The sequence below is a fragment of the Buteo buteo genome, chromosome 1 (assembly GCF_964188355.1).
Source record: "Buteo buteo chromosome 1, bButBut1.hap1.1, whole genome shotgun sequence".
In the NCBI taxonomy this organism is placed as follows: Eukaryota; Metazoa; Chordata; class Aves; order Accipitriformes; family Accipitridae; genus Buteo; species Buteo buteo.
This window is the reverse complement of record NC_134171.1, coordinates 13266662-13279602: the sequence shown is the minus strand read 5'-3', so window position 1 is coordinate 13279602 and position 12941 is coordinate 13266662. Positions and strand designations below refer to the sequence as shown.

The window sequence follows — 12941 nt, the reverse complement described above, 5'->3', positions numbered from 1 at the left end:
CTGATCAAGGAAGCTCTCAGTTATGCACCAGCGCTGTGAGTGACTGGGGTAAATTTTGGTCTTTCCCTATCTTACTGGTTACTTCTCTATTTAAGCACAACGAGGACATGTAGAACATTCAGGGAATTGTTAAAGGAAAACCACTAAATTTGGAAATTGCCACCAAGCCACAGTTTAATAGTCTCCAAATCATATTTTCGTTACAACACTACTAATAAAATTGTTGATCAAATGTGGTTCCTTCCAGCAAAGAATGCTGCTGTATTAACAGCTGCTAATATTTTGTATGCTAACGTGGTAATTTCCAACATCTGGCAGTTGAAGACTACACTCAGTTTATCATGACCTATTTTTATCTATGGCCAACAGTGGCTATGAGCCAGCAGAGTATTTTCAGAGCTCCCGCTGGCTGTCCTACTCAGTCAACAAGAGTTTGACATCTATGCATCATGTATATCATCTCTGCTTCTATACCAGTTGTGAAACAACAAACCCTGATGAGGATTTTCCAGGGCAGACAGACTTCTGCTTTTTCTTCTTCATGGTTATTTTGGTAGCTTTAAACCAAAAAAAAAAAAGCTCTGTAATTAACCTCAGCACACATTCTAGTGTTCAGTATGATCTCAATTTTAACTATCTGTTTAACTGTTTAGTATATTATGAAGCCCATCTGCCTAATAACAGAACTTGAAGAGAATCCTGAGCCTTTGCTTCTAGCCAGTTTTGGTGGTTATTCTCTCTTGAACAGGCTGCTGCAAAGTGGTGGTGCCATTCCAGTTTGATTTGAGGTTCAAAGCCCTGTGTTAAGCATGGGCTAAAACATGCTAATTTAAGAGCAAGACTGGCACAATGTATTCTAAAGCCTCATATGTGTTCTGCCATGCTTTTAATGTCTCATCAATGTACTTGGCTTAGTCATAGTCCCACAGATGGGGCTCCTTCTCTGTTTCTGTCACACTCATGACCCTGGATTGGAGAGCTAGTATAGTCAACTCGAGACTATGGCCCTGACCTTCCTCTCTTCCTGCTCCATTGCACAATGATCCAAGGAGTTGCAGCTCAATTAATCTACCTAGCACTTAGGCAGTTAGTCTTAGCAATTGGGTACAGAAGATTTCAGACTAACTTGAACGATGCTTTTTCCAAGCCCTGGGTTGGGGTTCTTTCCTCTCATAGCATCTGTGGAAGAAGAATATGGAGCAGGTATTCCCAGCTCCATTACATCAAGGATCCTCAGTAGCAGGCAGGAAGATGAGGCGCCCCAACCAACGTATTGGCAAACCAGTTGTGTTTGTGTGCGATGCTATGACTAACGTTCTCATGCCTGATAACGGTGCTGTCAGAACAGCAATGACATTTACTTTGTTGACTAAAACTCGTTTGAAACCTCATCTTATCTAAGGTGGTTCCTCTGTACTGCTGACATCAAAACCACTGCAAAACTGCCACTATTCTCAAAAATTCAACAGCTACAGGCCAGGCTTAAATCAGCTTAAGGAAGTCTGCATTCAACTAGTTAAGAACACTCTTAGTTTAAAAACACTCCTCCATAAGGTAGGTGCAACTCTGGAGATAGGCTAAATCTGTACAGAAAGTCTGATCTATGCAAACAGGAAGGGTTTTGTTTGAAATGTAATTCTTGCCTAGTTCCTAGCATTGCTTGGGAAACAGAAGTTGAAATCAATACTTTGTCTGGACTGAAATGTTTTTACCTGCTTCCTATTAAAGACTGCGCTCTTCAAATAGATGCCAATTTTAAGGAAAAATACCATCTGAGGGGAAATTAACGTGTGTCATGGGGTCCACAGGGCCCATGTTTTCCACTAACCTAAAGTGGATGTTATGTTGTTTTTATTCTGCCTTGATGTACTGTGCATTCAAACCCAAATGCAATTTCGTGTGCTGCTGCATCTATTTCACCATCAGACTCCAAATCAAGATATATTGCCGCATCCTCTATAAATAACAGCAGAAATAACAGAGAGTAAATCTATAAGATGATCAGAATTTATTTGTGCCATCGTGCTTGTCTTGTGTATTTATAACAAGGGCAGATGTAAAGGAATTTTTCAATTATTATTTCTTTTAATAAGTGGTCTTGTCTCAGTATTTTGTAAACAAAAAACCACAAATACAACTGACAAACGAATACGCAGATCAAAAAAGCATTAACCAATTTCTCTGACCAAGAGAAAAGACAGGTGATAATGTATAAATGCTTCTCATTTTCTGCATAATACAAAATACTGAGATGGGATGAACGATTTTGATGAACTACCACATTCTAGTAACAAGGCTTTGGCTAGGTTGCCGTGGTCTGGTGCTGGGCACTGGTGGATTTTCTTGGCCAATAGGATGTGGCAATGATTAATTCCTTGTCCTTTTTCTAGAGAATAGCTAGTTGGCAGGCTTAGCAACATCTTATACAGCCAGAGCTGCTCTTATCAAAGTTACTTCATAACTTTGTCTCAGGAAGTATTCAACTCCACAGAGGTAGAGGAATATTAAAAGGATGAGGCAGAGAGGGAGGGAGTGTTCTGCATTATTAGCAGACTAAAGACAGACAGAGTTTAAAGAAATAATTAAACAACATAAGGATTTAAAATAATAACAAGGGACGGGTCTGTCACGTACATCTGCTCTGACATGCTCTATTTTCTGTTACCTGCTGATGTGCTTGTCTTGTCCTAAAGCTGAATGATCGGCTCCGTGAGCCAGGAATGCTGTATCTGTACATTGCCTGGCATAACAGGATTGCAGTCCACGGCTGGGGCTTCTGAAACTACTGTGGAAATAAATCATGAAAGCAAGTAATAGGTGTTGTTCCCTTTTTTACTTTATAGCTTTTAATTCTGGAAAGGAAAAACAAGATAAGCATCTCTAATGAAGACAGCAGAAAAAGGTCAGGTATTAAGGTGACAGACACTCCAAAAATACCAGCTGGCTGACTGGGTTTGCTCGGATAGAATAAGTCTCCTTCCTCTGCTTAGCAGCTGTACAATATTAAACACAATTTGTCCTTTTGAGTGTCATCTTAAATACAGACTAAGCTTAAGCTAAAGATTCTAGGTCTAATCTAAACAGGGACTGCTATTGAGGAAGAAAAGAAATCGAAAGAATAGCTACCATTTCATTCAAGCTCTGCAGGGGAAAAATGAGCCGATTGCCTCTGGCTAGAAAGAGTAACAACTGGTTTCTCAGCTCACCTTCAGCTCTGCAGTGTGGTAGCAAAGCTGTGTGAGCAGTGGGTATGGGCGCTGAGCGTGAGGACCTCAGAGAGGCACAGGCCATTTCCCAGACACTGTCACCAGTAATTGTCACACAAATGGATACTCTATTAAATACACCCAGTAGGTAGTCCATCTAGATAGATTTAAACACATTGAAAAGATAAATTTTGGCCAAAATAATGCAACTCCTATATTTATATCCATGACCACGTTTCCTCAACACAATCAAGCATCCTCTGGCTTTAGGTAAGAGTCTGTTCATGGTTGGGATCTCCCGCTCAAGTCAAGGACTCTCCCACTTCTGTGGAGGTCTGTTTTTTATTTCCCTGTTTGTTGAAGCTCTTCTCTTTTTCTGATAAGCAAAATCTGAAGTTAAATTTTCTGTTACAAAAGCATGCTCTGGTTCCCACTTCTCACCCCATGTTTTAGTATTTCTGAGCCTGGCATGCTCATTTGCTGCCCTGTTAACAATGACAGAACAATGTCAGTGTTTGCCTACTGAAAAAGCCCTATGTCTTCTTATCGGTTGTGCTACGCCCCGTGGTTACTTTCTGGAAACCAAAAGCAGCCAGCTCTGTGAAATGTGTGTGCCTCGGAAACTTCCACTCGATCAAGTTGCCTTGGAAATCTTCCTGACAGTGTATATGGACATCACCTCACTTCACACTCAGTTCTGTGATAGCAGGTCAGCCCTTCTCATTTCTTCAATGCAAGCATAAATTAATATTTTAAAATGAAAAAAAAAATATTTTTACGGTGGATACAAAAGTTTTTTCTTGATGTGTTGCCTGCACAGACACTCAACAGGAGGCTACTTTCTCTTTGGGATTCCTTCCCTCTGAGAAAATGTTTTTGTACAATAAAGCAAAAATAGTATTGCTTGGTTCATGAGAGCTTAACATGGCCAAAATACTCTTTGCATACAACAGTCCTTTGAAAACTTTCTTGGAATTGACTCAGTCATTCTTGTATGTCTTTACCTCTCTCTAACAAATAGGAACTTCCCTTAAAAGGTTCACTCAGTCTGTTTTAAAGTTTACAGAACAACCATATCCTCTCACAGATAATGTTTTTTTCTTTTTTCTTTTTTCTTTCTTTCTTTTTCTTCTTTATCTTCTTTTTCTTTGTCCTTTTCTCCCATTCTTTCTGACCATGCCACAGAACAAATTTTTGTGATGGTGACCACAGCTCAGCATGACGGCCCTGTATCTGAGGAGGATTTTATAAGCATTAAGGTAGAGCAAATGATAATTGGACTGCCTGTATGAGACCAGCTGAGGAATCGTGGCACTTTTAGAAATCATGACTAAAGCACTTGAGTGGACAATATTCAGTTACCTTAGGGTGTGACCTCTCTTTCTGTCATTACAATAAAAAACAAAATTAGTCCTGGAAGCCTTAATATCATAAACCTTCAAACGGAAGAATAAAAAACCCTGTAAAGATTAACATCCAGGAAATTATTCAGTCAAGGACTGAAAACTAGACAGAAGTATTTACACTGTAAATATTAATTTATTGGCTGTAATATATTCATTGATTTTACAGTCTAATATGGCTATGTCTAGTGCACTAATAAATGTATTTGAGTAGAGTCAATATACAGTGATGAAAGAATGTTTCCCGTGGTACAGCTTTGCCAGATGACAGTGTTATTACCCCAAGTCTCAACTCAGAGTCACACAGCCAGTTAGTCTTCCCCATTTTACCTGCCTTTAAACTTCACTTAAACAGTATGTGAGCTTATTAACTGCATTTGTGAAATATGTTTTAAGGATATTTTGAGAAGTAAATGATAATAAAATAATGAAAACTTCCACATATGTAATTTACAGAACCTATACAGCGTCACCGAACATCACACTGTGCTGAGTACAAACTCCTCTTCTGTCTGTGCTTCGTCAGTGCCTGTTTAGTCTAATCTTTCTAACTGTGTTCTGCAAAATGGTGTAGTAACTGCATCATTTAATCACTAGACGTAAATAAATTTACCGTGCATTGTGGAAATGAAATGACCTTTAAAAACTGTTAACCAGACTTAGAGGAGGTTTTCAGCAGCAGCGCAAAGGAAAACCTTACTCTTTAGTAAATAAAGTGTGTTGATACTCTAAGTTCAACAAACAATCCAGGACACTGGAAAATTTGAGGGGTTTGATAATTTTGTCTCAGTGTGGAACATGCAATGCTTGTTTATGTTTCAGATGTTATCCTCTTGCTAAGAGAAAAATAAAGTGCTTTTTGTACTGCTGCCAAGATAGATACAACTTAAGAAAAACAGCGAATTCATCATTTCAGGTTGTGTTTTCTTCCTCCTGTGCTTCTCCCATTCAGATACATAACAGATTTGTGGAAATTGTCAAAAAGTCCTTCTCATGTAATTTCCTGCATCTTTTGGAATAAGCTTTAAGGGATGATAAGCTCTGTTAGAAGTTTAACATTTCAGCTATCCCATTTCAGCTATTCAGCTGGCTGTGACACAAATGGCTCTTTAGAGTAGAGCTCATAAATGTATTTATTCAGACTTTTCCAAAATAGACGCTGCTGCAAAGAGCATAGGATAAAATTTATTCTCTAAGAGCAAATCAGCACAAGGTCACACAAATCTCATGTAAGCCTGAACATCTGGCCAAATGCCATAAAATTTGAGTATATCTGAATGGGTTTTGAAAATTATGTGTGTGACAGTCCACATTTGTTTCACATAAATAATTTAAACTTTTGGCCCAAGTGAGGAACAGCAAGACCTAATTCTGTATAAACCCTCAGTAAATACTCACCCAACCTATTGCCTATACCATTCTTCAAAGAAACCTGAAAACAGCAAATAATGGATATTGTTTACATTTAAATAATGATATAAAATTTAAAGAAACCCACAGAAAATGGCTTATCTTCCTGGGGAACTGGACAGATGGCCTGACATCAAAACACTGTTTGGTCTCCTGTGTGTGCCTCCTATTTGTACTCTCCTTTGTTTTTGAAAACAGTTTTAATAGTCTGTGCCTTGTGCACAGAATTGCTATTTTAATGGAAAACAAGTTGTAAGAAAATATTTAAACAATACAAAAAGTGTGAATTGAAAAGTCTGAGCAGTACTGATGTGTGTGTGCACATGCATGAATACAAATATGACACATTAAAAACAAACAAAAGAGCCAACCAGGCAGTGCTACCATGGTGACCTTTCAGTTTGTAGAAATTCAAGCCCTGTAGTTTATTTTGTGTTTTAGCACTTTTGGAGCTGTCTTTTCAAAAATTGTGTGTCACCTGTGTTTGCAGAGGAAAATGGGTCAAGAATGAGGACAACTTTTCTGCCGAGTTACGTGGCAAACGTGTGGACATACTGACATATCCTGTTGACTGAAGGTGATGATCTCCCCCTCTGCCTTTTCAAGGCACTTTTTTTCTTTCTTCCGTATAACTAACATCGATGTTCATGATTCAAAGTCATGAGAATGCATGAAGTAGACGTTTTATTTTGTTAGGTTTTCCTTTAGAGGGAGGAATTGATTTGTCTTTAATGGCCATGTTTAATATTCATGTTACAGATATAGGTCAGAAAAGGACAAAGAGAAGTTCCTGGCACTTGACACACCAGCAACTGCCATTGTGTGTGTATGCAAACATCAGATGATGTTCATAGCTAACAAGGGCCAGTTGTTTGCTCTCTTCTTGTTCCTTCTTCTGAAGGAACCCCACAGGTTTCAACATGCACTTTGATGTAAGACCTTCAAAATTCACTTAAAACCCTCACCCACGTAATGTAAATCAGTTGCAACTACGTCATGAAGTTGAAGTCACAGGAACAAATAGTTCTCATGAACTGTTTGAAAAAAGCATACAGCCTGAGATGTTGCCATGATTTTCTGGGAAATGCAAAATCCCTTGCTGGAGAATGTAAGACTGAAAATCATGGAGTTTTTGTTTCAGAAAGGTAGTAGATTTCCATGTACTTGTGATGTGTAGTCTTGCTCTGAGATATTGTAGGTTTTGCCTGGGGAACAGGTGGCTATAGAAGTCTGGGAGAAAAGAGTTTAATTTTTAAATTTTTTCTCAATTAAAACCGTTTTTTGCTAACTTGTCTATGGCATAACAAGTGGAAACTTATCTTCAAGCATTCAGAGGTATGTCCAAAGACATCCAAACTCAGGTTTAATTTTGGGAATCCACAGTCAGAGTCTTCTGTAGAGAACACTGTGCCCTGGGGTCCATCAGCATTATTCATGCATCCCCCAAATAATTTGCTCAGAGTGTGTCCACTCTGCAGACCCTAGTATAGATGTAACTCACCTTAAATGAGCTCCTCCAGGTCTAGCATAGCCACCTCGAGTTTGAGAGAGGCCAAGTTACCCTGCTGCTCGGCCAGAAATTTTAACTTGTTCAAAACTCAGTGTAGCTGTAGCTGCATCAGCTTCCATCACCCGCGCTAACGCTGTCCCCGTACCGCTCAGCTGCCAGCTCTGACCCTCAAACAGCTCTCTTGCGTCCAGTGTGCTTGGCATTTTAATGACGGGGGACCACGGTTTTCAGGTGAATCACAAAGTTCATCAGAAGCCACAGAGGACCACGGGACTTCAGTCACCTTTTGTTTTCAGTACAGTCCATTCTATTGCAAGGTTTGACGCTGGGCAGGGTCAATAACAAGTTGTATCCCTGCAGATCAAGATGGATTTTGATACTGGCTGTTTGCTCAAGTGTCAGATGTATTCCTTCAGGTATCCCCACGCGAGCAAGTTCTTTTGTGGAGCGGCTCTGCAAGGCTCCCTTTACCGGCCCTGGAGAGATGTCGGTTCATCAGACCTGTTTCAGACATCCACTCTGGCCCGAGTGCAAGCCCAGGGGACACAGTTAGCTGTCTGCGTCGCAGACCTCTGCTTTTGATCTGGTGAATCCCACCCCCAGCGTGTGCTAGTGAGCCATCTGCTCTGCAACGAGGTCCTCTGCACGGCAGCAAAGGCAGTCTGTGCCTGCTCTTGGCTCGGCACGGGCAGCGCCTTGCAGAGCCCCTGACTATGGTTGTGAAGGAGAAGCGAGATGCTCCTCTTCCTCCTGAGCAGGCTAGCACATGCTCTGCTGAAGCTGGGCTACCAACCCTCTGCTCAGATGGGGTTATCTGAAGGAACAAATCTGATTCTTGAGCAAACAGCCAGTACCAAAATCTGATTTTCGTTTGTTAGTCACACTGTGTATCTTGAAGGAGAGGCTGGTTTCTACTGGTGAGCAACTGGTTGTACCGGCCACACCAGGGTGATAAAGGTTGAGTTTTGAATAGCTGTCAGCACAGAGGCGTGTACTCCAAGCAGTGCTCAGATACGGATGTTTGCTAAGGGATAACTGTCCCTTTGGTGTGTGACCATTAATTGGATGGGACAGTCGCATAAAGAGCCCAGACTAAGACCAGCCTCCGTCCTCTGAGAGAGCCCCGAGGCTGTTCCTGTTCAGAAGAAAGCCAGACTCCAGCAGCAACATGTCTCAGCTGGAAACTGCCATGGGAATGACCATTGCTGTCTTTGACAAGTACGCAAGTACTGACGGCAACAGGCAAACCCTCAGCAAAGCAGAACTAAAGACCCTCCTGGAAAAAGAGCTGCCAAACTTCCTCTCGGTAAGAAAAGAGCGCAGCATTGTTTCTGTGTAGTGGGTGCAAGGGCTGCCTGCAGACACAGGTTTTAGTACATTATGGGGGAAATGATATCTGGAAATATGCAACGGTTTGTAGAAAAAAATTAAATAAAAAAGTCTTTGCACATACTGTGTAAAACCAATTCTAATATTCAGGGCCATTCCCTGCTTACTAAATTCAACACTCAAGTTGTCAGCACAATGGCTTTGAAATAGATTGGGTTTCATCTTCAGAATTCACCTAATTTTTCTGTTTGTCCCTGGATTTATCAGCTCGTGTCGTGTTACAACTGCTGTGAAGGTAGTTATGTTGTCAGCAGTTGAAGATCTTGATTGCAGATGGGGAGTCCATAGATATTTATACACTTACTTTCTCTAGGTATTTATACTACATACGCAGTATGCTCATGAAAATTATGCATAAACAAGAACAACAGATGTACACAGACCAAACTGGTTTGCATTTGCCTTTAATAGTAAAAGAAAGACCTGAACAAGTGTTTTACAACATAGAGTTGTATGTAATCATCAGGTGCATTTAAGTAGGTGAGAGAGAGAGAGAGAGAGAGAGCGTTTCTCTTAGTAGGTATTCAAAATGCTTAATATATTATAGTAAAAGCTCTAGCTAGCTGGGAGACAAAATGCATTTCATTTTCAATTGTTTTTTATTTGCTTCCCCTCACTAAAAATCCAGAAAAAACTTTTAAATGTCTTGTTCTTTCCATACAGTTATTCTTAATTGCAAAAGCCTAGAACCAAATTTTCCAAATGTGTCTACCACTTTTGGTATCCAGCATAACCCGATTTTCAACAACTTTTCCAGTGCACTGCAGCCAGGGTACTTGATACAATTCGGTATCTTTCCATGCAAGCTACCTGAAATCACCCTATGAAATCCTTGCCTGCTGGATTTATGACTCACAAATGAAACACAGCTGCAATATTCAGAATGAGAACCTGGATGGCTCGGGGGGGGATAGATGAAAATGTCTCTGAAAAAACTCTATAAACCAGATCAGTGATTGTGACCCAACAGCGTCATCGGAAAAGTCCTGTTCCTGATCATGGAGCTGTATGTTACCTGTAGCACTTCCACGTAAAGAAAAACAAAACCAACAACAAAACCATAATTGTAAGAGAGCAAGGAAATCCCCCAGAAACTTGACATTTGGTCTAAATAAAGGTGGGGAGCCGCTGTGCTAGACAACTACCAAAAGGGATGATGCTCAAAGGTCATTCCTGATGACTTTTACTGGTCAGGCACCACCTTTTCCAGTTCCCCACAGCTACTCTTACTGGCTCTACTTATTTCCTGAAACTGCTGGAAAAACTGGAATTTTCCAGGAAGATGATTAGCTGAATGTCCTCTTATGTTCTAGTCTCCATCTCCCTTTCCCATTTTACCTATTTTAGAAAAAAACAATTATATCCAATTTTTTATTATTTGCAAGAATGTTCTGGGAAACAGAGTCTTTTAAATACTCATGTGTATTTCTGGTCTTAGAATTGGTTATAGCTGACACAGCTCACAACTACCTGGAAAGGTCTTGAACCAATCAGAGGCAGAAATGAATCCATACCACAGGACTGAAGGACTGGACTCAGTTACAAAGAGTTTCCAAAAAATAATTCCCACATGCATTTCAGAAGTAATTCAGACGCTAAAGCTAGTTCATATATTTAACTAAATAATTTTAAATATTTGCTTATAAAATCAAAACTGATAGTAATTTGCAAAGTGAAAAGGAATAAACCTTCCAGACACAGCCATCAGTCAAATCTAGGGAACTCGTTCGATTTTTAGTGATTTTAAAGGTGCATATATTTAAAGTGAAACATGAAATTACAGAATGAGAAATTTAGTTATTTAGACAATGATCAAGAAGTGCCTTGAGATTTCAGTTAAGGTAGTACTTCTTATTTTAAATTCATGGAAATTTTCCAAAAGTTTATATAATTTCTTTCTTGTACAGTATCAGATTTTTTTTTTTGTTTAGCTTCAACAAAATCCACATGGTTGTTCATATATACGATAGGTATCTACTGCCATCCCCTGTTTATTTTTAAAACTGCGTTTTCTAAAATCGAGATAATCAGTGCCAGGACTCAAGCAAAAAGCCCTCCTGTAAGCTACTTTAGAAAAAAATAAACTGCCTTTTTTTTATATTTTGGCAAAACTAAAAATAAAAAAAAAAAGAGTCTCTTTTTAATTGGATGGTGCCTTGCTTAACATCAGCCTCGAGATGTACTGGTTCAGTCAGACCATCAGAATTATGACAATTTTGAACAAAAAAGATTTTTCTGATGTTTTTCGCTGCCGTAACTCAAGCTCAGCATCACGCTTGCTTCAGGAGGTGCCTTCCCAGGCGCCAGCTCCTGTGAGCAGCTTGTGCTGTGAGCACCAAGGCCAGAGAGAGCACTCGAAGCACTTTTGAGGCCTTTTGCATCTTTGCTGGGGCAGCAGTGTTTAATGAAGCTTAAATTTGACATTTGCCCCAGGAAATCATCACTTTGCAAAACTGCAAATTGCCCGAGCTCCAGCCGAGCCCTTCCAAGGCAGCAGATGGGGAATGCGTGGCAGTTAATTCAGCTGGGTGATGTCCTCGGGGCTTTGCATTACACAGCTTTAATCATGATAAATGTTGTTTTAAAAGTAGAAAACATGCCTCTCCATGGCGGTGCGTGACTGCAGCTCTCAGGTGTAATAAACCCAGGAGCACATGCTTTTGGGGGGCGGCGGGGGGCGATGGGCTGGCTGCTGCTGTGCAGAGGGTGGGAAGATGCGGGTCTGTGCCCATGCTACAAGGATGCTGGGACTCGCGCTTGGTCCTGCTGTCACCCAGAGCCCCCAGCCTGGCCCTGAGGCCAGCGGAGGCACGAGTTCCCGCGGGAGGGATGTGCTTTTCAGGCAACCGGAGGAGACGTGCGGCTCCCACCAAGATGGGCAGGCGGAGGTACCGCAGTCCCACGTCCCGTGCTGGGCGCTGAGCAGTTGTCTCAGCCAAACACAGTGCAAAGGACTTCATGGCTTTATACCCAGAGATGCAATGCACAAAACAAGCAGAGAGAAGAAAAAAAAAAAAAAAAAGGTCTCACTAGCAGAAAACATGATAACCTGATATTCTGGGAGGCCTATGGCAGGGCTGCATGCAGGAGCCGTTACACACCCATCACATCCCCCCACCCACCTCCCAGGCAATTCGATCGCAATCCCCCGTGGAAAGGTACAAGGTGTCTGAACTGGCAACAGCCTCACGCTCCCCAGGTCCCCCCCCCACCTCAGCGAGGGCCCGGAGCCCCACCAGGGCCCTTGTTTGGGATGCGGGTAGTGATGCCGCTGCTGTCGGGTTCGTGCCACCTCTCACCTCAACCTGCTCTTTTTCTTTTGCAGTCAGGGAAGGACAAGGATGCTATCGATAAAGTCTTCAAGAACCTGGATGAAAATAGCGATTCCCAAGTGGACTTCAAAGAATTTGTCATCTTTGTGGCAGCTCTGACTTGCTGCTGTCACAAATATTTTGAGCAGAAAGCAGCCAAATAATGGTTGAACTGCTCACAGAAGCCGTCTTTGCCTGTGCTCCATATGCTAGTGGTATGGATCCCTGTACTTCTTCCATGTATCGCCATGCAGTTTACAAGCATGGTGGGCTGTAAAAATAAATCCTACTGTGCTTACTTCCCTGTCTTGAATGTTAATTTCTGCTCGTTTGTGGAAGAGCCTGGGTTTAATGGCTCCCACTAACTCATATTGAGTAGTTTCTCTCTTTTTCTGCTTTTAAAAATTCTATTCTTAGCCAAAAGGCTCAGTGTTCATCCCAGTGTAGAAGCTGCACAAGGGTAAATGCTGCTGGAGCCATGAATCAGCTGCAGGCTGCTTTTATACAGCAGCATCTCTGGGATGCAGCCTGCCGAGCTTCGGCTGACAAAGGCTGCAGTCTAAATCTGCCCACGCGTGTGCCACCGCGGCTGTTTGGGACCCTTCTCACCGCAGCTGCCTTTGAGCCCGTTTGGTACCCTCAGCTGTGTGGTTGTGGCAGGGCTGCCATGTAGACTCCTTCTTGGTTAAAAAACGAAAACAAGCCCAAACAC

General features: G+C 41.4%; 1 protein-coding gene across 1 annotated transcript; it reads left to right on the top strand.

The window, feature by feature from the left end:
- The first annotated feature begins 8529 nt into the window (after positions 1–8529).
- Positions 8530–12527, top strand: S100P (S100 calcium binding protein P). Its single transcript, XM_075040827.1, has 2 exons — positions 8530–8835; positions 12244–12527. The coding sequence occupies exons 1-2, from the start codon at positions 8698–8700 to the stop codon at positions 12391–12393; spliced, it is 288 nt and encodes a 95-aa protein (XP_074896928.1). The 5' UTR covers positions 8530–8697; the 3' UTR covers positions 12394–12527.
- Positions 12528–12941: the final 414 nt, after the last annotated feature.

Bases quoted from the DNA above. Each gene is read 5' to 3' on its own strand.
- S100P (XM_075040827.1), top strand. From the start codon at position 8,698: ATGTCTCAGCTGGAAACTGCCATGGGAATGACCATTGCTGTCTTTGAC. The intron at 8,836-12,243 runs GTAAGAAAAGAG...TTTCTTTTGCAG, and splicing joins AGCTGCCAAACTTCCTCTCG to TCAGGGAAGGACAAGGATGC.